The 26,150-nt window shown below is 32.3% G+C and overlaps 1 protein-coding gene across 2 annotated transcripts in view; it reads left to right on the plus strand.

Moving 5' to 3' along the window:
• Positions 1 to 26,150, plus strand: part of Stt3b (STT3 oligosaccharyltransferase complex catalytic subunit B) — a 91,554-nt gene that overhangs the window by 50,148 nt on the left and 15,256 nt on the right. For both annotated transcript variants that reach the window (XM_046437452.2, XM_046437453.2), the window contains 6 exons: positions 5,790 to 5,855; positions 7,883 to 7,982; positions 19,571 to 19,669; positions 22,389 to 22,535; positions 23,853 to 23,901; positions 25,372 to 25,526. In XM_046437452.2, the coding sequence (XP_046293408.1) occupies positions 5,790 to 5,855; positions 7,883 to 7,982; positions 19,571 to 19,669; positions 22,389 to 22,535; positions 23,853 to 23,901; positions 25,372 to 25,526 (616 nt within the window). The remainder of the gene's footprint in view (positions 1 to 5,789; positions 5,856 to 7,882; positions 7,983 to 19,570; positions 19,670 to 22,388; positions 22,536 to 23,852; positions 23,902 to 25,371; positions 25,527 to 26,150) is intronic.

Below are 26,150 nucleotides of genomic sequence, written 5' to 3' on the forward strand. Positions count from 1 at the left end.
CTTTAATGCTGATTCACTTGTAGATGGATACTTGGATTGCTTCCATGTTTTAGCTGCATTGACCATGGGTTTACAAATATCTCTTTGAGACCATGCTTTCAGTTCTTTTGAGTGTATACCTTGACATGGAATTGTTGGATTATATGTTAATTGTTTTAAAATTATTGAGAAACGCCATACTGTTTTCCACAATAGCTATACCATTTTACATTCCCACCAAAAAGTATGCAAGGGTTTCAATTTCTCTGCATCCTTGTCAACACTTTTAACTTTGGTTTTATTTCCACAATGATGTTGAGCACCTCTTTTCATGTACTCATTAACCATTTCTGACGTCCTGACATTCCTCTGGGCATGCACAATAACTTTTCAATTTCTAATGTATATTTGGCTGCTTTGAATGTTATAATCTTCAATGTCAGACTTCCAAAAATGGAACAAAATAGAAAATGAAGGAGAAAAAAGTACCAGCCACTTAAATTCCCTGGAAGTCACCTTAGCCCTGGGGAGATTTGCAACAGTGGGAAAAGATACAACATTGGCTGGTATGCCTCTTTGTCTGCACCTCCATGATTTGAAGCCAAAACTAAGTGATCCCCAGTGTTCAGAAGACAGGATTGTTTTTGAATTCTGCAAACTTCAGGCTGCTTCAGGAATAGGTGGTAGCTGCTACTCTGCTAAGAACCGAGAGCGGCCAAAGTTAACCTTTATTTACTGTTCAAGTCTTCCCTGTCTAGAAGGTATAATCCCTCTATCAACTCCAAAGTTCTGAAATAGATTCTGCCAGTGCAATTGGTTATCTAAGTAGGGAGCAGATTTCTGGAATTTCTTATTCTACCATTTTCCCAGAATTCTTGCCTGCCTTCCATTTTGAAGGATAGTTTTATAGGAATATATTTAGGGTTGATACTTTTTCTTTTGACATTCTGAGCGTGTCATTCTGCCTCTATCATCTTTTTTTTTTTTCTGATACGAATTCAGCTAATAATCATGTTGTTACTTCCCCATGCATTTTTTTCTCCTTTTAAGATTTTTCTCCTTACCTGTCAGCACTTCAATTACAGTGTGTCTAGATGTGTTTTCTCATGTGTTTATTGTACTTGTTCGTTTGTTAGATTTCATGGATCTGTAGTTTAGTGTTTACTATAAAATAGGAAAGTTATAATTATTTCTTTAAAATTATTTTCTTCTGTCTCTTTATCACCTCTTGTTTCTATTGACTAGTTTTCATTTTTACTGATTGTTCTGCTATCTCAAAATTGCTATTAAGCCTAGTTAAGGAATTTTTAATTTCTTCATTGTAATTTTCAACTCTAAAATTTCTAGTTGGTTCTTATTTCTCACATATAAGGATTTATATATTTTAATTTCATCATCAAAATTCCCTACCATAATAGATATTTTCCTTAATTTTCTGAATATGATCTCCTTTAGTTCTTTTAAAATATTTATAATAGCTTATTGAAGTTTTTGTCCTCTAAATCCACTGAGGGTTTTTTTTTTTTTTTTGTCCTTCCCACCTCCCTTACTTTCACCCCTTGATATATGCATCATATTTTCCTATTTCTTTGCATGTCTTGTAATTTTTTTGTTGAAGCTGGACATTTTAGGTATATAGTAACTCTGAATTCTTTTCATTTTTCTGAGACATGTTGGTTTGTTTTAGTAATTTACCTGGACTCCAACTGCAGAATCTCTCTCCCAGTCATGTTTTATTGATTTGTTTGCTCAGTTATTTTTATTTCTTATTTTTGTATTTTAACTTGGCTTTCTAAAGATCACCCCATGATCAGAGATTGCATGTCAGACAAAAATTTGGGCAGGTTTTGTGTTTAGACATTTGGGTTTATAAGGCTTCTGCTCTGTGTTGATTAGTCAGATTATGGGGTGATAAAACACAGTTCAGGGGCTGGGATTGTGGCTTAGTGGTAGAGCACTCACCTGTCACCTGTGAGGCCCTAGGTTCGATCTTCAGCACCACATAAAAATAAGATATTGTGTTCAACTACAACTAAAAAGTAAATATTTGGGAAAAAAAAAAATGGTTCAAAGTCCCAGCCAATTCTCAATCCTTCCTTGGCTTTTACTTTTAGCTTCTTTTCTCAAGTTTTCCCTTTGTGTGTAGCTTCTTGGTCAGCGAAGATAGGTAGAAAGCTTAGCTCAGGGTTTTGTTTTTGTTTTTATTTGGCTTTCTCATTTTCAGGATCGTTTTATTGATTTCTGACTAGTCTGTTCTTAACTATTCTCACAACTTTAGACAAGCTAAGTTTCAGATTTCCCCCCATTTGATCCTGTTTTTTCATTTTTACCTCCCCCAATACTGCATCAAGTCTTCCTCCCTGGACAAGAAAGCATTTTATTTTTTTCTGCAATCTCAATCTAATTAAACTACCATTTTTACCAGGCATGCTTTTGGAGCAGGCTCAGGTGAAAAGATCACAGTTCTCTATTTCTCACATTTGTTTGATTTCAAGTACCTGAAATGATTGTTCTCTCCTCTCTCCCATTCTTCCTTCAGTGGGGAATCTCCATCCGTATAACTACAAATGTCTCTTATGTCAATTTTTCTTTGATAAAGTCTCCTTTTTCACCAGCTTTAGAAGAAAAGATTTTCTTTATTAATTTAATAAATTACATTTAATAGCTGAGAACTCAGATAATAAACTTATTCATTGATTTAGGAAGATACTGGCAGAAACCAATTAACTTCTCAATCTACTTGTAACATCCTTTTTTTTTCTTCCCTCTTTTTTTTTCTTTCACTGTTACTCAATTCTGATTTCTCATCATTTTGTTCAATATTTCTTCCAAAATGATGAGGATAAGTTCTAATGTTTGGAATGTCTTTTGAGTGCTGTACACAGGGCATTATGCTTTTGATGGTTTTTGGTTTTTATTTAATTCTCAAAATTTTATAAAGATGGCTAGAGATATAGCTCAGTTGGTAGAGTGCTTGCCTTATATGCACCAGACTCTGGGTTCTAATCCCCAGCACTACCAGAAAAAAAAAAAAAACAAAGAGAGAAAGACAATTTTATAAAAAGATACTTTACTGGTTAAGCCATAGGGGTTCAGAAAGACTAAGTAACTAGATTCAAAATCTATACCCTAAAGTCTTTCCAGTTCCTTTTGAATAGTTTTGCTGATCTGCTTTCACATTTGGGGCTATTTCCTCTTTTGTTCTTCCTGTCTCCCCATGTATGTTCCTTCGGGACTTGCCTCTTTGAAATCTTGACTATTTGCTCAGGTAGATTTTTGTTACTCTCGTTCCTGTTTTTATAGAACTTAGTTTATGCTACCCACCTCTGTTAGCATTTGGTGTATACTGTCTTTCATCAATTCCAAAACATATGCTTTCTGAAATATGGCATACCAATTACTTTTCTACTTACTCCACACCCTACTTCTTCCATTTCTGTACCCGCTACTGGATCCACTGTGGGTAATTTGAATTCTTTCATCTTTCCTGCCTCATTGCTTACAAATATCACTGTCTCAATAAAGCTTTTTGTAGATTTTGTAGTTCCAGCCAGAACTGCTTTCATGCCTTTTACATTCAGAAACTGTAAGGACCACTATGTGCCCTTATTCACTGCATAGTCTCTATGGTGCCTTTGAATGAGGAGCTCACCTTCATGTATTATCTCCACAGTTGGAGCAGGACTTAATAATTTATTTGTCCAACATAATCTACCAAAGTTTTTTTTTTTTTTTTGGTGTGTGTGTGTATGTGTATATTAGTGAGTCCTGAAGAATGTGTTTGATTTACTTTCCCTGAGTCCAATTGGCTTTAGAGAGACTGAGCAAATTCAGGAATAGGAACTTTTTAGTGGTTGTAAAATACATCTTGATTTTCTTGTGATAAATTATAGTAACCTAAATCCAGTCAGGAGAGAGAAACAGGCACAGTATGGTTTTTTAAAAGGGAAATTTATATATAAAAAAGTATAACTGATAAAGAGTAAGACAGAGAAACTATGGTAACCTCTGGCTGAGGGGAAGTACCCAAGGAAGGACAAACATGAAAGGTATAAATAACCCTTTGGACAGGGTATGGTTCCGCCCATTAATAGCAGAATAGTTCAATGGTTTGGACAGGCTGGAACTAATGTGGAGCTATTGAACAGGCAATAGACAACCCTCTAAGTCAGGCAGGTAAGGAATGGGGAATTGGAATATGCATGGGAGCTCTGGTTATCATCAGGTCGTGAATGCTATAGAAAGAATCACCAGATCATGGTTGCCCAGTCACAGAAAGACTGTTCTGAGTTGATGCTGGCATCAGCTCCATTAGATGAGTTCATACCTACACTGCCAACCCCTAGCATACATCTGAAGTGATAGGAGTACCCCTTCTCGTACATACAGTGTTTCTTTAACACTCTGCTGAGAAAGTTTAACATCATAGTCACCTTAAAGGAGTATTTACTTAAGGGAATCTCATTCTTTATCTTGACAGAATGCAATCAAGAGCTGAGAGGCAATAACTGATACACAAATATAAAGGAAAAAATGGACGCTTGCAACTTTCCCTGATAGCAGTTTTCTTCTCTACCTCCAATTTGCTAGGATAAGCCTATCTTTTCTACTCTCAGTTTCTAGGTTGAACTTTGGTTGGTTGGTTTGTTGGCTCTGTTGACACCATTTTCATGTTACTTTTTGTGCCCTTTCCTTGGGATTCCTTTTTGCTTTTTTGCCTACCTCATCTTCTCAGAGTACTGGTATTTCCACTTAGGATTAGACCTGTCTGCATTTCACTAGCACCTGCCATACTGCCTAAAAATTGTATTTTGGTCTATTCTGTCTGTACAATTTTTGGCATTACCACTTTTCCCTTCTGCATTTTATTATACTTTCTTCCCTAATTACATTAAGTGCTATAAATTACATTAAGTGATATAAATTAGAACTGCTCTTCCTTCCTTCTTCTTGCCCTCCCTCCCTTCCATTATATTCTTTTTTGTACTACTTTTCTCCAAAGTTTGGATGTCATCTCTATTTTAATGTAGAGACTCATTTTAAAAGTAAAGAATTTCTGGAAATTATTGTGTTAGGAAGACTTAAATATGAATTTGCCTCTCAGGACAAAAAGATAAACTTAAGAATTACTCATTGTAGAACTCATTCAATTGATTTTTATTTTTATTTTTTTTTATGTTTTTGGATACTCATTTTAAAGAAGACTCTTTGAGAGTCTTCTTTAAGATCTATCACTGGAGTGATAGATCTTGTGTTTCTAAAACTTAAATTCAGTTTTCTGAAGGTGCTAATGCTTAGCTTTTTCAGATGGACAGTTAAACTCATGTTTGAAAATTTCTTCTTTCATTATAAGACACAGATTAATCAACTTTTGGACTTTTTATCACAAATTGCCTTTGTATTTGAAAATTTTTACTTACATATCATAGCACTTTAGTGTTATAATTTTTTTATATTATTGACTATGGTATCAGAAAATTTCTAAGTGTAGTAATGAAAAGTTTTAAAAAATGCTAAGAATTATATGTAAGATGTACGTGATTGCATATTTAAATAAAGACACATAGGTTAAACTGTTAGGTCTAAGTAAATCAACCATATAAAAATTATAGATATACTTAACAAACTTATTCCTTAAGGCCCCGATTTATTGACAGTCATTTTAAGGTTTAAGGTGGAAAAATGTAATTTGTTACTTTTAAGATAATTATTTTTACTGAAAACCATATGACAAAAGGAAAATAGTCTGTTATTTTAAAATGTCTGCTGCCCAGTGGTTAAAGTGCATGTATTTATTTATTTATTTTTAGGTAAAATCTGTAAAAACTGGGTCAGTTTTTTGGACGATGTGCTGCTGTTTATCGTATTTCTATATGGTAAGATTTCATATTTGAAACTATATGAGCTCTAATTTAGAATTTAGAATAATTCCTCCTCATTCTTTTCTAACCCTGGTCTAATTTTTTACATCCTTTCTCCTGAAGTCTTTAAGGATTTTGATTTTGTCTAATGTGTTACCTAACATTGCTACCAATCCTCTTCCCTTGTCCCCAGGACCTTTATAGACTTAATGATCAATGACATTTAGACTTAAAGTTTAAAAATTTTTAAATTGTTTCTAGCTTTTGTTTTTCGGGTTAGATTACAAACTAAAAAAGAACAGGGAAATTTTCCTGTTAAATATTAAGTTTAGACCTATGTTTAGAAGAAATAACTTTTGTTTAACACTCAAATAGTTTTAAATGCCATACTAAAATTATTTTTCCAGTATTTGAATTCACTGAGTAACTGCTTAATGGTAAAATAATCTAAATTTTAACAGTCGTTATGTACTCAACTGAGTAAGTTGACCTAGAGCAGAAAAATAAGAAAAAAATGCTACCCCTAGTAAAGATTAACTAAAAAGATGGAAGGAATGAAAGGAAAGGTTATAAAAACGATGTTCTTTTGGCCTATTCTGTTCTCTTTTCATTCCTTAAAGTAAATGGAAAAAAAATCTTTTTTAAGATGAATTTCTAAGAGACTGAGAATAAATTATTACTAATAAGCATAATATCAAGTATTTTTCAAATATCAAATTTACTCAAAATTGTTTTTGGTTCTTCATTTGTAATGAGTCAAAGTAGATAAGGTAGTATATTGATATGCATCATTTTCAAAATTCTAGAAATTTTCTAGAGTCATTACTAAACAACGGTCACATATCCTAAGTTAGCCTATAAACTACCTACACAGTTTTTAAGTTTCTTTAAAATTGGGGTTCAGTACTACCAATTCATTCTTTGGCTTCTCTTTTTCAACCTGCAGCCTATATAGTAGTCTTGTGCTGAAAGTTAATAATGTTAGCTAATTTTTAAAAATCACTGTATAGAATAAGAATGAACTCTTAAGTTATTTGTGGCCCCGTGAAAGTATTTGAAGCCTGAGGAACATCTTGTGCATTTGTCCTCAGTAATAACAAACCCATATGCTTTGAAATTTATACTTAAACTTTGGAATTAACCAGAAGTCTTTCAGTTGCAACTCGTGTTTATTTAGGGTAATTTTGTATTTTGGTGAAATATAGTATGTGACTAAAGCAGTTATTTATATGTATCAGGCAAACTGATGGCAGTTCCTTAACAAGGGTTTCTGAATATTTGAGACAAGGGAAGAATTATTTTATTGTATATGTTAATATATATCCCCTTTTGGTGACTTTTGGTATCAATTATTCTTAGAGCACATCCAAGAATGTTGATCTTAGCAAGAGCTTATTGCCTATTATTGAATTACTGAAAAATTAATATATTGTGGAGAGTAAACATTTTATTTTTAGAATATTCATTAATTTAGACTAGAATATCCTTAGTTATCCTGCTTTAGAATTCATTTATAGGGGGGGGGAAAATCATACCCAATTAGCACTTTTAAGAATATTAGAGCATGTTCAGATCATCTGCATATCTCTTTCAGTTAAGATGTGAATGCTTACATTTATTGTTCTACTCTCAGTGAGCTTTTTTGCAGTAAATTTATCATCAAAAATAGTTGAAGTAACAGCTGTTTTTTATTCTAAAAATGTATGGTCTGTATTTTAGAACTCCTTGTCTTCATGACAGTCTGTTTATTGCCAATTCACAAATTAAAATATTCTCAACTTTCCTATTAAATCTCATTTAATTTGAACATTTGTCTTCAGTGAATTGAGATAAACATTGGATTTATGGAATCATGTTACTTTAATTTTCAATAAAAATAAGGGTATATGGGTTATTTAAAAGTAATACCACATTTAAGCATCTTTCAAATTGCTGAAAGTCCTAATGTTTTATGTTTGCTCATTATGTTTAGATTGTCTTGATGAATGAAATGTGCCTACTTTTAAAAGTAAAAAATTATCATATCATTTCTTTTCTCATAGGTCTCTGCTTGGGGTGGTTATGTGTTTATCATCAACCTTATTCCACTGCATGTATTTGTGCTGTTACTGATGCAGAGATACAGCAAAAGAGTCTACATAGGTAAGTGATTTTAACTTTGAAATGTATCAGTGTTATTTTCACTGAGTAGACATTTCTGGTTTGGGTCAGTATTATTGATGAAAAGGTGAAAATTGTTTGCTTTTTATGTTGATATGAGGGCCAAGCATTTTGCATAAATGATTTTATCATCAGCTTTAATTTGATGAGGGTTGGCTTATTTCATTTTGTGGAAATTAATCATATTTACTAGCCTTTCCCCCCCGCCCTCTCTTAATTTTGGAGAAGGACATTTTTATTGTGAAAATTATCCACACTTTTTTAACAACATATTCAAATTCATCTTACTCTAAGAAATTGACATCCTCAAAATAGTTTTATAAACTTTTAAAAGCCTTTCTTGTATAATATACAAAAAGACTGAGTCTCTCTGTCTCTGGATAATCTATATTTTCACCACAGGTTTTAAAGTAAATTTTTTGACAAAGATGTTTAGTAAAAAGTGAAATCTCAACCTTAGAGATTATTTTCTGTAATAAAGATGGAGCTTTTAAGGGCTGAATGAATCTGAAACCGTCTTAGTGTTATAACAATGCTGAAAAATAGACATATAAAACTTGGTTAAGTAGGTTCACTTTTTAAAACATAGCAGCTTGGCAGTTCCTCAAAAAATTAACTTAATGTTTATAGCAACATTGATTATTCTTAATAAACTAAAAGTAAAGATAACTCAAATGTCTAGTAACTAATGAATGGATAAATAAAAGGTGGTGTATGTATACAGTGGATTAGTATGCAACCATAAGGAATGAATACTGACACATGCTATAATGTATGTAACTTTGTAGTAGTCATCATGCTGAGTAAAAATGCCAGACACAAGAGGCCACATAGTATAGGATTGTGTTTGTATGAAATGTCCAAAATACGCAGATCAATAGAGAAAGTAGATTTTTGGTTGCCAGGTACTTGGGGTGAGGGACAATGGCCTTTCTTTTTTGAGAGAGAAATATTCTGGAATTATATAGTGGCGATGATTGTGCAGCCCTGTGAATATACTGAAAACTCATAAATGGTAGATGTTTAGAAGGTGAATTTTACAGTAAATGAATTATATCTCAATAAAATTAAAAACAAAAAATTTATAGTATGCTAGTGACATTTACATCTGATTGCAGAATAAAAATCATTGCCAAAATAGATATTAAATTCTTATATACCACAAAGTGTTCTAAATTTTTATATATATATTTAATTTATTTAATCTTCATAATGTCTCTTTGAAGATAGGTACTATTACCATCTTCATTGTACAGATGAAGTACAAAAGGAGACATAATAATTTGCTCTAGATCTTGGAGCTAAGGCCCAAACAGACATTTTGGCTTCAAAGATATTACTATCCACTATAACTATTATATTCAGAGATGCTACTATTCACTATAACTGTGTGCCTCTTATAAAAAGAAACAACCTATATTTCTTTACTCTGAAAACACTGTAAACAGTACTTTTAGTCCAGAAAGAAAAATAATGGATTGAACTATATTCCTCAGATTTTTGGTAGGGCGAAATATAAAGAACAAAAAAAAATTAAAGTTAAATGGTTATAGAGGAGGTATTAAGACAGTTTTAAAAACCTGGGGCCCAGAAAATTTAATTGTCACAGGAATAAAATAGGGAGGCAATCAAGAGAGAAGTTTTCCTGAAGTGCCCAAAAGTCACGAAGCTTAAGGAAATGTTAGAAGTAGTCAGATAAATACAGAGGTCAAATGGAAATATTTTCCACATTAGAGTTTAAAATGGTTAAACTCCCTTTGAATATTAGCAGCAAGATCAAGAACTGGACGACAGTTCTGTATGAGGATTAAAATTGAGGAAAAGGGACTTTGTATGTGGTTACTGGAAATTCTCTAGTCACTTGAGAATACCATGCAATTACTACTAGCACTTCAGTTGGCTCTGAGAATATTTCTTCTCTTTCTTTAGAAGAAAGAAAAATTACATGGTTTTGGGATGTACACGTATATAAAATTAGTTTTGTGAATGTCTTATGGACCCTGCTTGTTTCTTTTATCTCTTACTCTACCCATATAATTATCTAGCAGTATTCTTGGTGATTTCTACTCTGCTTTCATAGGGTTTTCTTTTGAATGAATAGAAAGTGATGGTATTCTCCTTGTATTCTAAATACCAAATTAAATGAGTTTTAAATTAGCTATATAAAATTGTTATTAAAAATTTTCCCTTTTTCTATATTATTCTGCATTAAGCTTAGTATTTTTGATGATATAGGAAAATGGTAGTAAAAAGCAGTCATCAAGTATTACTAGTGACACTTTGCTTCTGTTTTCTAAATTTTCTATAATGAATATGTATTAAATTCATAATATATGATACTTAATTCTTAGTTTGTAGAAATAAGAATTTTACCTCATGGTACAGAAGGGACTACATTAATTAATTTAAACAGTTAATGATTTTGAAATATTTATGGCATCATCTAATTTAAGGTATTGTCTAAATTTTTGGTAGCAAGTTTACTTGAGTAAGAGATTAGCGGAATTATGTTTTTGACATTTAAAATGCATTTTTATGGTGATGTTTGCTGGAAACTGTTTTTAAAAGAGGAAAGTTTATAGACATTCCACAAACTTAGTTCTGTGCAAATTGTGGGATTATATATTTTGGGAATGAAGAAAAGTTTATCCTATTGAATAAATTAAGAGTAAGCAAAATTGCTAAGATTCTCATTTTTATTTAGCAGCTGTAAACAACACCTAATGCTAGGTCAATTTAGGGAAAAAAACTATTTAAAAGATTACATATAAAAATCCTAGGATATAAGAGGTAAAGGCTCTATATATTGTGTAATTTTACTATACTATTTATTTAAGAAATTAAAGTGAGTCCATTAGGCATTTGTTGTTTAATACTGAAATTTTACTAGCCATTATGATAAAAAATGAATAAACAATGATCATACTCTAAGGAGCTTATTATAATGTAATCAGCTTTATAGCCTGTGATCAAAATGGAAATTGGGAGAAGTTTTTAAAATCAGTTTGAATTTTGAGGGAAATTTTGTTAGACTTTCCAGCTAATCATGTCCTTCTAAAAGTTTTGTAGATAAATCTTAATCTTGAGAAGAGAAAATAATAAAGGAACATATTTACAAAGGATTTTTGATGATATGACCATAAAATATGAGATCAATATCATACAGAATAAGCATACATACTTCAAGGTCAAGTTATCAAGATTTAATTTCTGGTCACCTACTGCTAACTTTAGACAGATTACTTAAGTCTTTATATATAATATTCTCATGGGTCAGATAGAGATAAGAATAGTTCCTGCCTCACAGAACATTAAGGATAAATGAGGTGCTTATAATAGCACTATTATTTAAAAGGTGCTGTTTGTTTATGTCTGTTAACATTAAAATTTTGAATGAATAGCCAAAAGAGTTACAAAGGGAGAGGTAAATTTGAAATCTTAGGAGGTAAAACCCTAATATGAGTCTAAAAATTGTCATTCTTTCCAGGCACAGTTGCACACACCTGTCACCCAGCAATTTAGGAGACTGAGACAAGAGGATTGCAAGTTAATAAATAGATAGGACTGAGGAGGTGGCTCAGTGGTAGAGCATCTTTTTTAAGTGAAAATAAGTTCACTGTTAACTGTTTATATATGTATGTGCTGGGGATTGAACCCTGTATCTCACTCAGCCTGTTAAGCAATAGCTCTTCCTGAGCTTAGCAACTAAAACAGCTGGTAATAGAATAGCAGTCTTATCTTTGTTTATAATTTTAAATATAAGGTAATTGAAAAAGTCAAATATTACTACAAGGCTTATAGCAAAATCAGCAGCTCCCTTCCTTACTTTTTGGGGGGACTGGCTCACTTCCTTAAATAGTACCTAACGTTCTTTGGACTCTTATTTCTTGATTTGTTTTTTTTTAAGCTGTCACCTATCTCATGTTACCCTTGACTTTTAAGATTTAGCTACTCCATTAGTTATTTCTATCTATCTCTATCTCTTTCACACATACCTGTAATACTCTTTCCTACCTCTCTGCTCTGAATGTATTTATATTATAGCCTTTAAAGATATGATGTTTGCAGTTTTTAGGAAAAATAAATCTGATCTGTTTTAAAAGGTAAAAATATTACAGAATCTTCTTTTTAAAAATACATAGAACTTTATTGACATGGCCTGTTTCAGGGTCTTGAGAAGTCTCTATTTTGAGAGGAGGGGTAGGAGTATTGTGAAATAACAAAGACTAGCACCAGCGTACTGAGATAGGAATGTAGTTTAATTTATGAAATAGAAGAGAAGTAGCATCTCTAGTCTCGCATGTAACCTGTACTGCTTACCAGAGTAATTTAACCTAAGAGATTAGAGCTACCTGCCTTGTACAATCAATAAATGAGGATCAAAAAATCAGTTAAACATGGAAAATAGTAGTGGTTTATTCCCAAATGAGAGTTGTAAATCAGCAAAGAATTCACAAAACAACAAAAAAGAAGTCATGTTTCCTTATTACAGAGATACGTTTTTTAAATTGCTGTTAACATTTTATAGGATGGAAATGTTAACTATCAAAGTAATGTCTTTGCCTTTTGTGTATAATTGAAGTTAATAGAACATCTTTTGGACTGAGTCACTTCCTTAAGTATTATCTAATGTTCTTTGGACTCTTAATTAAGTAAAGCTATTAATTATCTTTTTTGTGTATTTAAAAATAACATAGGATATAGTAAACAGTCTGTAGAATCAAGAAAGGTAATTATAAAATATCCATTTGTCAAAATAATTTGACAGATGGCACATCGTGCTATAAGTGTTCAGTGATTCTTATAATTTGGATTTTGTCTTATCTTTATGGTCTTGAGTTTGTAAAAATTGTTTTGAAACTCATTTTCAATTATTTTACCTTATTTAATATAGCTAAATTTTACTGCCACAAAATTCATGAAATAATAATTCCAGTATTTATAATGGAAGTCAATATGTAATTAAACAGTTTTAATGATTTTGAGCTAAGATATTGAAAGCAATAAAAGACTGTATGAGTTAAGAAAAATTTTTATTAGTTGTAGATCGATACAATACCTTCATTTTATTTTATCTATTTATTTTTATGTGGTGCTGAGGATAGAACCCAGTGCTTTACACGTGCTAGGCAAGCACTCTACCACTGAGCTACAACCCCAGCCCAGCTGTATGATTTTTATATTTATGGTAGATGAAGTTTTACCAAGACAAAAGATCATTCCTGTATCCTACAGATGTTATTTGCCAGTATATGGAATATTTCTGTATAATCTTAAAATGATTTTCCCTAGAATGCTCAATTTATCAATGATGTACTTTCTTGAGTTTTGTTTTGCCTTTCTAAATTGTACCTTTAAAGTATGTCAACCAGGAATAGAAAAAGAAAGGGACTATTCAAGATTTTTGTCCTAGATCTTCATTTAAATTTAGAAGTTTTTGCAGTATTGGTTATATTTTTATAAAGTGAGTTTCCCAGATGAGTATTATAATAGGCATTCATTGATGCTATTGGGGGAATGGGTAGAGGGTTTTCCTTATCCTGGCTTATAATAGATAGTGTTTTATTAGCGGGTATTTTAAAGGTTAGTTTTTGGAAAAAATTCACCTTGAGTGCACAAAGAGAACATGCTGTTGCTTCAGTAATCTATACCGTTAAATATAACTCATTGTTAATTTATAAAGGATTAGTCTTCCAATATCTTCTTAAATTAAGACTCAGGATATTTAGAGCAAGGGAAGGGTCTTACCTAAAATTTAGTAATAGTCACTGGCTTGATCAAAAATGCTTTTTCAACAATGGCTCTTCAATGTTCTGTAAGCTAAACAGATATAATAAATCAGCCTGTTCTTTTTGAGAATTGTGTCTATTTAATAGACCAGAAGAATTAATTTATGTGTAGAAGTTAATAGACTTATAATTAATAAATGTCTTTAGGTGCCTACTTGCAGTAGTAGTTGAGATTAAGAAAAGGTAGTGTTAAGAAGGCCCTAAATGTTTTTTAGTGATAACTTGATTTGTGATTTCATGTAGTTCAAATCTTTTTAGTCTGTATTTGGTTTTTTTTTGTTGTTGTTGTTTATGAATTAGATTTACTGATTATAACAGGATCTTTATATAGTAGTTATAATCTCAACATAGCTCTCGAGGTTACTCAGGAGCCTTTATCCACTACTTTTAAGTTATGAGTTCCCCTTAGTCTTCACTCATTTATATTTATAGATTTCAGTGTACTTTGATTATTATCTCATTAGCCATTCCAGAATTAAATGAATTGCTTCCGTATAATTTTAAATCCAGATATATTTATTCTAAATTATCTTTTTTTTTTCCTGTTACCTGAACTGAAATCAAGGATAATGTATTTGTACAAGATTTACTTACTGTTGTTATAATTGTCTCTGCTTAAGTATTTTGATTAAGCTATTTCTTGCTACTTTTACAAATCAGAGCTTATAAAATTCAAGTTTCAGTGACTTATTTTCTCCATAGTTTACCATGAACAGTGTCCTTGGAAAAGAAAAATAGTTCTTTTCATTGTGTATACCTGTTAAGTTAATCATGTATCTTCTCTCTGCTGGTCAAGAATCAGTTTTTTTGTGGTTTGTTTTAATCTTGCATTCATGTAAATGAATGGTAAATTTCTTACCATTTTTCACCTTGCATATTTATCAGGGGGGGTCACAGTGTCTTTATTAATCAGAAATTTCAATATTCTTACCAATCTTTAATCGTATTTGTTAGTAATAAAGCATAATTGATCGGAATTTAAGGTATTTCCCAACTTTTTCTTTGGGTTTATTCTATTTTGGTTAATACCTAAGTAGTATAGCAAAGGAATATTTTGTTACCCATCTCCACTAAAGATTAGCCAGAAGATAAAAGCAAATCAGAAATAATAATATAGTATAATGATGGTGGGTTAAAGTTAATGAGAATATAATATTCACAGAACTTTTCTGACTTTAAAGAAAGTATAACAATAACTTTAAAAATATAGAGTTCTATCAACACAAGTTAAGTCAAGGCCAATGGTGTTTTTCCTCTCTGTATCTTATCTTCCTATACCATACCTTTGGATTTAAAGTACTTTTAAGAATGAAAACATGTGTAGGCTCTGTTTAAAAGAATACTGTTTGTTCCAGATCAACAAGATTTTCTTAGGTTAAAAATAAACAATATTTTTGTGTATGTGTACATGTTACCTGTATGTACATATCCTGGTTATTTTTTTCTGGAACTTTTCTATATTTGAATTAAGATCTGTAATAGTAAATGCCAGTAATTGTGCTTCCACAGGATGGCAGTATGGCAACATTTTCATGATGTGTAATAAATTATTTACAACATTACTGATATTGTGCATTTTCTTAGACCTCACCACTTTGATGGAATGCTTTAATATTCTGCTTTAAAGGGTAAGAAAAATAGTTAACATTGATGAGTAGAAAGTTGTAATAGTTGTGGATAGTAGTTTAGTTCCTAGATCCTTCATAGGAAGGAGAATTGGTAGAGAATGATTGCTATGGCTGTTCCTTACTGAGGTCTTCTGAGAACATTGGAGAATCAATACAGAAATTGTCTACTCCTCTTCCATGCTCATGTCAAGAGGAAATCTCTCCCCTGTTGAAATTTTTAATAAAGCCCCACTATCATTACTGTCAGAAGTAACTTGCTTCATTGTGTTATGGTTGTATATATGCATCTCACTCAGGTTTTGCCAAGTCTGGAGGAAGCATATGCTTTTATATTTTGCAGTGGAAGTTGTTTATTTTTAAGAAAAATTACCACTTCTTTCTACTCTAGCAAATTTGATTTCTCATTTTTTTAGATTTTAAAATGTAGATTTGTAAGTGTGATTAAAAAAGATGTTTTATGTGTCTATAATTTTACACATTTGAGAAGAAAATCAGTATTAAGGAAGATAAATGTGTGATGTTTGATATTATATATTCTTGGCAAGCAATCTTGAACTTTATTTAATGGAAATCCTTACCAGTGTATTGAAGAGTACTGTGAAATAGGATATACATTCCCATGTGTAAACATCTCAAAATTAACAATTCAAAAATAATAAAAAACTGGAATGACTTTTTGGTTCCAGTTCTCCTCAAAGAGAATGCTTATATTTGGGTTATATTATGGGTACCCTATCAGATTTATTTCATTGGTACGTATAGGTAGGTATGGATGATGATAATTGGAAAAAAGTTTCAAAGGTAAAATATTGTTAAGAAATTATCTATTTCTATTTCTATTCAGTTTTATTTGACATTAACCTATGTTTAAGTACCTCTTGACTTATTTTGTTTCCTAAGATTCTTTTTTTTCCCTTGAACTCATCTTTATCATTCTTATTAAACTATATAAAGTATTTTCTTTTTTGCTAATGAGAATAAATGTCTGTAAAGTTGTATGAAAGTGTTGATTTGAGAGTATTATCAGGCTTAGTCTTCTCTTTTTTTATGCCTGGAAATGAACTTGAATAAATACCCAAGAGGAAATTTCATCTATTTTTGCCAAATAGTTGCTGAAATTTTTACTTTATCAGGCAAAGAATATTCTCATTTGAAGAGAAGCGTATGGATGTGACTACAAATGTGTGTATGTGTTCACAGCACACCTTCTGGAGAATATAATTTAGAAGGAGGTAAATGAAGTAGTCTTTCACTTTTTACTTAATTTATACACACACATCAGTAATCTATAGAGACAAATCAGACTTGTGATTACCATAGGCTGGGAAGAAAGGGAAATGGGGAGCAACTGCTTGGTGACTGTGGGGTTTGCTTTTGGAGTGATGGAAAATGTTTTGAGGCTAAAAAGATTATACAACATTGTAAGTGTACTAAATTTCCTTGACTTGTTGGCTGTAAAATGTAAGAAGAGAGGGGGTTACTTTTTGATTCAGTTTGCTCCATTTACTCAGTCCAAATTCTGTATCAGTGTTAATAGCATTCCATGTTCATGTAAACAAGAGAGAAATCCAGTCTAAGAGGTGATGGTAATGTTTGGTTATTAGTGGACCCACCTCTACTAAAAGCACATAAATGATGAGTTTTTCTTAGGTCTTGTCTTTCTAGTTATGCCTTTGTGTGTTCAGTATTTGCAAGGATTTGATTTCTCAGCTCCGGTTTCTAAAAGGTCTGTTGATCATAGAATCTTAGATTTTGTTGGAAGGGATCTTATCTTGTTGGTCTATTAAGAAAACTTAAGTATTTGTTATTTATATAGTTGTTCATAATCACAGTGATGTCCTTATTCCCATTTTTTCTGATTGTGCGTCTGTGATTCTCCCATGTCGGGGATACAGTATGTGACTGATTGGTAGAAGAGATTTTGGTATTAGGAGACCCATCAACCACATTTGTTGACAATTCAAATCATGTGACACAGAATTTTTTTTTATATTTTTATTAGTGCCTTATAATTACACATAATAGTGGGGTTAATTGTGACCTTGATTTTCACATCAGTTTTTTACCAGTACCGTGCTGTTTTTGTTACTAGCTCTATAGTATCAATCTGAGGTAAGATATTGTGATGTTTCTAGGCTTATTCTTATTGTTCAGCATTGTTTTGGCTATTGTGAATCTTTTATTCATCCAAATGAATATGATGACTTTTTTTCTAGTTCTAAGAAGAATGTCCTTGGAATTTGTTAAGAATTAACACTGAATCTGTAGATTGCTTTTGGCAATGTGGACATTTGAACAATATTGATGATGCCTAAGTACATAGGAGATTTTTTCGTCTTCTAAAGTCGTCTTCAGTTTCTCTCTTCATTGTTCTATGATTTTCATTGTATGGGTCTTTCATCTCCTTGCTTAGATTTATTTCCACGTTTGTTTTGTTTTGTTGAGGCTTTTATGAATGGAATTGTTTTCATTTTCATGGTGTTTATTATTGGTATATAGAAAAGGTATTGATTTTTGTATGTTGATCTTCTGTCCTACTCCTTTGCTGAATTGTTTGTTTTTTTTTTTGTGTGTATGGGGTGTGTAGTACTAGGGATTGAACCTAGAGGTTCTCTACCACTTAGCTATACTCCCAGCCCTTTTTATTTTTTATTTTGGGTAAGGTCTTGCCAGCTTTCTAAGGCTAGCCTTGAACTTGGATCTTCCTGCCCAGGTTTCCTGAGTAGCTGAGATTATAGGCATGTGCCCCCTCACCCCCTTGCCTGGCCTGAATTCAGTTTATCAGCTCTAGAAGTTTTCTGGTGGAATTTTGGGGTCTTCTAAGTATAGGATCATATTACTTGCAAACAGCAACAATTCAACTTCTATTTATTCCATCTCTTGCCTAATTGATCTGGATAAAAGCTGAAGAACTATGTTGAATAGCAGTGGTTAGAAGTGAACATCCTTGTCTTGTTCCTGGTGTTAGAGAAAATGCTCTCAATCTTTCTCCATGCAGTATGATATTTTGCATTTTCAGTTAGAACATCTGATAAAAGGTAATTCCATTTCAACATTAATGTGTTTGGAAAGCGTTCTGTTGTATGGGTTACTTCTGCTGTCTTCTGATAGCTAGTCCTCCATTAGCTTCAAAGTCATCAGGAATGTTATTTTCATACTTTGGTTCTTCCTATTAAATTTATAAGTTTCTTATCCTCTTTGTAACGCTGTAGTTGTTTTTTATGATTCGGCTTGGGAGACAACATAATATTTGAACTAATATAGCCCATAATTTACCTTCTGTAAATAGATTTTCTTTAAAAGCAATTTTTCTTATATAAGGTGAGAAGTATATGCTATACATAATATATAGCCTGCAGAAATGCATGCTACAGCACTGTGCTATTCTAAAGTGTGCTTCCCACTCTTTGATAATGGTTTATTTGCCAAAAACTGAACATTGACTATATTTATAAAATGTGAATAAATTTTATAAATGGTTTTTATATTGACTTCTGGTGGGCTTTATCTTAATTTCTAACTATTGTGTGTACAAAGTATGTAAACATGTGAGTACAAAGCAAGTCCTTTACACAGATTGTAATTCTCTCCCCAGCTTTCCTGTGCACTGGCATTAGCATAAGCTGAGAATACTGCAGCATATTCTGGGCAGAGTGCAAATAGTTTTCTTTTATTAGATTCTAAATTCAGTAACTGGTCTGCTTTAGGGCTTGACTTCTATGTTCTTTAATCACAGAAAACTTGGTGAACATGCAGTTAAGTTTTTTACTCTTAAAGTACAATATGAAGAATATTACAAGACTGTAGAAGAGGTGTGAAATTTTTAGCACTTTTGAGACAATAGCAGGTATTCATATATGCTGAGGGAGGTGATAGTAGATTGTGAATATTAGGGATTAATGCCAATTGGAATGGAATTAACTTATTTCATGTGTGTATTACATAGCTTTGTGGGTCATATTAGTGGTTACTAATTTAGAGTAAAATGAACTTGATTCTGTGTGTGGGAAAAGAAAGTAAAAACAGACACTTTAGGATTCTGTTCTTAGGTCCAGTTGAAACTTTGCTACAAAAAGTAAAATTTTATGTATTTATATTTAGAGTACTTACTGATAGTAGTAAATTATCCTTGTTTCCTATTTTGTCTTTATAGCATATAGCACTTTCTACATTGTGGGTTTAATATTATCCATGCAGATACCTTTTGTGGGATTCCAGCCTATCAGAACAAGTGAACACATGGCAGCTGCAGGTATGAGAAAGACTATTTTCCTTCTAAAGGATATGTAAATGTGTGATTGGTCGGTCAATCTTCCAAAGGAATAATATTTTTAAAAAAATTTTTTTAAGTTTTCAATAATAACCAAAATAAACTGAGTTCCACTTATGGGAAATCTATAAATAAAACTATCAGTGATTCTCAGTGCAGCATCCATGACTCACAATAAGTCCATGTGTAGTTAATTTATTTATAATATTTTATGAATATCAGCTCAAGTTGATTATCCCTTTGCTTGGCACCAGACGTGTTTTAGATTACAGAGTTTTTCAGATTTAGAATATTTGCATACCAGTTGAGCATCACGAATCCAAAAATTTAATGTGTTCTAGAACCATAACTTTTTGAGCATCATATTTGTGCTTAAAAAGTTTTAGATTTTGGATTTTGGATTTTCAGATTATTGATGTCCAATTGGTATACAGTATATAACTTTCTGTGAGACATTCCAAAGTACTTACCATCAGATTCTCAGTGGGTCTTAAAACCTTCTATCATCCACCCTCCTCAAGGTAAGAACCACTATCTTACTGTTACGTAGCACTTCAAAATTTAGAACATACTCTGACTTTATCAGTTTGCTAATTACTAATTTCAGACACAGAACTATATAGTATAATATAAAGCAATGTCAGTATACACAACCACCTATTTTTATGTATGTTATTACATTTCCTAAATCTAATCTTTGATAATACTCTTATGTAATTATTCTGTAATGTACTTGGAAAAAAAACTTATTTTACAAGAATCAATAAATGGGATGGGATGGACTCAAACAGTTTCTTCTCAGCAAAAGAAACAATCTGTAAGGTGAATAAAGAGCCAACATCTTGGAAGCAAATCTTTACCCCTACACATCAGATAGAGCACTAAACTCTAGGGTATATAAAGAACTCAAAATGCTAAGCAACAACAACAAAAAAAATAACCCAATCAACAAATGGTCCAAGGACCTGGACAGACACTTCTCAGAAGAGGGTATACAATCAATCAACAAATATATGAAAAAATGTTCATCATCATTAGCAATTAAAGAAATGCAAATCAAAACCACTCTAAGATTTCATCTCACTCCAGTCAGAATGGCAGCTAATATGAAGACAAACAACAATAAGTGTTGGTGAGGATGTGGGGAAAAAGGTACACTCATACACTGATAGTGGGACTGCAAATTAGTGCAGCCAATATGGAAAGCAGTATGAATATTTCTTGGAAAATTGGGAATGGAACCACCGTTTGACCCAGCTATCCCTCTCCTTGGTCTATACCCAAAGGACTTAAAAACAGCATACTGTAGGGACACAGCCACATCAATGTTTATAGCAGCACAATTCACAATAGCTAAACTTTGGAAGCAACCTAGATACCCTTCAGTAGATGAATGGATAAAAAACATGTGGCATATATACACAATGGAATATTACTCAGCAATAAAAGAGGAAAAAAATCATGGCATTTGCAGGTAAATGAATGGAATTAGAGAAGATAATATTAAGTGAAGTTAGCCAATCCCCAAAAAGCCAAATGCTGAATGTTTTCTTTGATATAAGGAAGCTGATTTATAGTGGGATAGGGAGAGGGAGTATGAGAGAAATAGATGAACTCTAGATAGGACAGAGGGGTTGAAGGAGAAGGAAGGGGCATGGGGTTATAAATGATGGTGGAATGTAAGGATTATTATTATCCAAAGTACATATATGAAGACACGAATTGGTGTGAATATACTTTGTATACAACCAGAGATATGAAAAATTGTGCTCTATATGTGTAATAAGAATTGTAATGCTTTCTGCTGGCATATATTTAAAAAGATTAAATTTATTTTAAAATTAATATTCCCAGTGGGCTAAGGGTCTTAGGACTCTGAAATTTTAATAGAAGTTTTTGTATGACTGGAGTCTTCAGAAATAAAAATCCAGAGAAAATTGTTTTTATGCTTAGGTTTGATGAAGAGAGGACAATCATATGATTGGACAAAGGGGAGTTATGATGTAATGATAATAAACTGAGAATTTAAAAAGTTCTATTTGTTCGTGTTCTTGGCATCTCATTAATTTCCTCAGGGTACAGGGAGGATCCCTTTGGGATGAGGATATTTGTTTAGAGGAAGGTCAGAAAATTCTTTTATGTCCTGCATCAGGGTAGAATAGAGGGTGATCAGACAGACCTTCCTATTTCTTTGTTTTCTCAAATGCCAAGATGCTGAGTTTTGAGGTAACTTGTTCTCAACCCCAACACCAGGATAGAGTCTTCTTTAAGTGTGTAATTAAGGTCACACTTTTATCATTCAGTTATAAACAGTGACTATATCAGGATTCTCCTGATCCAAGTCATTAGGGTTATTTTTAATGATGTTTTTATTATTCCTCCACTCCCACCCAGAAAATATGTCATTTAAAATATAGAGGTAGGAAAGAAGTTAAATAGACTTCAGTCATTCAAATGGGATTTATTTTGTCTGGTACGTGGCGGGGTGGGGGGGTGTGATCATTTGGGGGGAAATCTATAATAGGATTTTTTGGATGTATTAATTGGTTGGTCAATTATCATTTGACAGTGAAAATGTTAGCTAGATGAAGTAACTAGTTTTTGGTGTGAATGTTTTAGGGTATTGTAAGAAGCCCTTTCAAGTGAAAATTTTTAAATGGCCTATGTCAATTATTTATATGACCCTGTTTTCTTTAATTAGGTGTCTTTGCATTGCTGCAAGCTTATGCTTTCTTGCAGTATCTGAGAGACCGATTAACAAAACAGGAGTTCCAGACCCTTTTCTTTTTGGGTGTATCACTAGCTGCAGGTGCTGTGTTTCTTAGTGTCATCTATTTGACTTACACAGGTAGGTGCCATCACCTGTAAAATGTGAATCTTGTCTCTAGATTATTCAAAAGGGTAATTTTTACACAGATTTTTTTTCATATATTCCATTTATCCTAGTAGGTAAAATACTGTGGTTGTATTCTGTACAAGCAATATTAAAATAATAATCAAAGGTTCTAAAATCTGAATAACATTATTTCAAATTGTGATTTTTAAGTTTATCTTAATTTTGTTGCTTCAGTCCCTGATAAATCCACAAACATTCTTTTCTTTCTGGATAAATAGGCCCAAAACAAACAAGTCAGAGCTTCTAGTGATAACCTACTACATTGTCTGTGTGCACTTTCTCTTCTGCCTAACCACTCTCCCCACCACAACTGGGGATTGAATTCAGGGGCCTTTTATCTTTGAGCTTCCTCCCACCCTTTATAGTTTTTGAGACAGGTTCTAAGTATGCTTTGAGGCTGGCCTAACTTGCATCCTCCTGCCTTAGTCTTCTAAATTGCTGAGATTACAAGCACTCACCACTGTGCCTGCCTCTCTCCCCTACTCTTTCACAGTCAAGCATCAGTTTCATTCTGCTTCTGTATTCTAAATTTCTAACCCTGACTTTACCCATCCTTAGGAACAAGTCAAATTCTTTCTAAAGTTATTCTGTAAAATTAATGTACCAGCCTACCTTATAAAATCATTAAGTATAGACAGGAGTTAAAAAGGCATAAGTCTATAAATCATCTTTATAATATGATGAGATTTGGCAAACTAGATCATTTATACACCACACCCATTTAAAAATTTATCCAGTGTTCACTGGTTTATTATCTGAGCCTTCTTTATTAATCAACTAGAAGCTTCAGAGTGAATTGGAAAATTTCCTATAATTTTATCTAAGTGTTATTTAGAGTGCTAAGTTTCTTAATTGTTATTTAACTTATTTTTCTCTGGAAACAGGTTCTCTGTGGATTATTGTTTTTGATTCAGTTACTACCTTATTTTATGTGATTGCCAGACATGTGAACTATGTTGGTACCTATAGAAGAAAAACTGAAAATTTTTACATTATTTTAAATCAATCCATAATTACCAACCATAAAACCATTAAAAATAAGCACGATAAATAAACCAGGGGCAGAGGTGCATATCTTTAGCAGTTTAGTGAGACCCTGTCCCAAAATAAATTTTAAAAGGGCTAGTCATGTAGCTCAGTGGTAGAGCACCCCTTGCTTAAATCCTCAGAAACCCCTCCTCTACATGCACACCAAAAAGTTTTTGTTGTTTTTTTTTTTAACACAATAATAAAAAGGCAGATAATTTCCTCTACGTTTTTCCTTCAAAGGTTACATTGCACCATGGAGTGGCAGGTTTTATTCATTATGGGACACTGGGTAAGTACAGATATGTTATTTAGCTTCAAATTAAAACACCCATTTCTTTCTGTTCTTAATATTGTTAGTATTTCTGTCTCTGTTTGAGTCAGGTACCTAGGATATGCCAAAAATTCTACTAAATGTTGATTCTCTTGAATATTATCTTTGTTAATAGTAGCTTTTTAAGTATACCTTTAATATGCAATATAAGTCATGTATTTCTGTTCAACATAGCCACTCCCTTATTTTTGTTTGTCAAAATTTAGGTAACATTTGTGCAATTTAGTGGTTGGAACTTTTTAGTAACATATAAAGCTTTCATCTTTAATATTAAGAATAGATGCTATGTTATAAATCCATGCCATATGATGAAAGTTCAAATTTTTTTCTAATATCACATGATCTAAGCTTCTATTTCTTAAAAAAAATCTATGAAATACACTAGAGAATATCTGCTCCAATATATTATGAATTAATGAAAAAATCTTGGTTTCAAATTGGACAACTAGTTCAAGTAAACTTCTTTCCTCTAACTTATTTTTGTAGGAATAAGAAAATATATGTTAATGACTATTTATCCCCCCTCTGCTTTCTTGCTCTTCTGTCTTTGTTAATTTCCTAGGTGACCCAATAAAAACCTTACATAGTTTATTGAATGAGCATGCTTTCTGATGTGATACCAAAAGGGCTTGTGTCCATGTCTAATTAAAAGGACATATACATTCCTACATAACTTATATGTAAGCATACATTGATAGTTCAGCCTGTGGGATCACTAGAGGATTTGAGGGAATTAGTCATAGTGAGGTTATTCTGATTAGGGTAAACTACCAGGTTAACTTTTGTTAGTTATCCCTACTCTTAACTTTCTAAACTTTGATTGAACTGATATGGAATCTCAGGGTGTTTCAGGAATTTTCATTTCCCTCACCTGCCTCCACACCATAAGCAAGGCATTGTGGCATTATATCTTATTGGGTAAGGTATTTATGCTATTTTTAATAAAGTCCAAAAGGTAGTGAAATTCACTTGTATAAAATAAGAGATGGAGATACTGGAGAACAAATTCCTATTGGAGCAAGATTTTTGTGTTAGAAATCAGAGCCAGGGTCATATGATCAGCCATTGATAATTTTCTGTTTTATGAGGGCACATTGATTTTTAGTTTTACTGATGTGGATCAAACAAATTTATTTCCAGTATAGCTGGTTACATTAGAATGCATGTTTAAACTAGAAGAGGTGGGGGGACTAAGAACCATATCTACAGTCCAAGAAAATTTCATTTCAAAGGAACTTATAGCTGGATGTGGTGGTAAACTACTATACCTGTTGTAGTCTCAACTACTTGGGAGACTGAAGCAAGAAGATCACCTTGAACCATAAGTTTAAGAGCAGCTTAGTCAATGTAGTGAGACCCTGTCTCAAAAAGAAAAACAGAAATGTTTTACCATTTAATTGTAAATAATAATAACTTTTTTAATATCAGGTATGCAAAAATACACATTCCAATTATTGCATCAGTGTCTGAGCATCAACCTACGACTTGGGTGTCTTTCTTCTTTGATCTACATATTCTTGTATGTACCTTCCCAGCAGGCCTATGGTTCTGCATCAAAAATATCAACGATGAAAGAGTATTTGGTAAGAGTTTTTTTTTTTTTTTAATGAATACTTTGATTTGGGAACAATTTTTGTTTGTCTGTCTGTTTTTTTTCTTCTAGATTACCCACTTCAAGGTTTTGTTGTTTTTTGGTTGATATATATTCAGAATACATTTTCTTCCCTGTTATGCACAGTGTGCTTAGCCAAGGAGAATAGAATTTTCATTATGTATATTTAACTATTAACTTTTAATTTAGAGCTAGTATGTGAATTTTTAAAAAAATATTTATTTCTTAAATGTAGTTGGGCACAATACCTTTATTTTTATGTGGTGCTGAGGATCGAACTCAGGGCCTTGCACGTGCTAGGCAAGCACCCTACCACTGAGCTACAACCCCAGCTACTGTATGAATTTTATGTTCACTTTTGTGGTTTCTTAGCAGTTAGTGTTATTGTAGTCTATGGTTGAGAATTAAAAATTTATTGGCAGTATAATTTTGACTTAAATTTCTAAGTTAGATTTGATTAAGTAGGAACAAGTTTTCTGGGTCATCCATTATTCCAGTTTCAGAAAGTACATTCTATATTGGAATAAGGATTACAACTCTTTCATTGACTTATTTGTGTATGTTTCCAACTGACAAGACCTGACATAAAATATTT

The sequence above is a fragment of the Marmota monax genome, unplaced genomic scaffold (genome assembly GCF_021218885.2).
Source record: "Marmota monax isolate L192 unplaced genomic scaffold, Marmota_monax_Labrador192_F-V1.1 WCK01_AAM20220418_F8-fsc00021, whole genome shotgun sequence".
Classification (NCBI taxonomy): Eukaryota; Metazoa; Chordata; class Mammalia; order Rodentia; family Sciuridae; genus Marmota; species Marmota monax.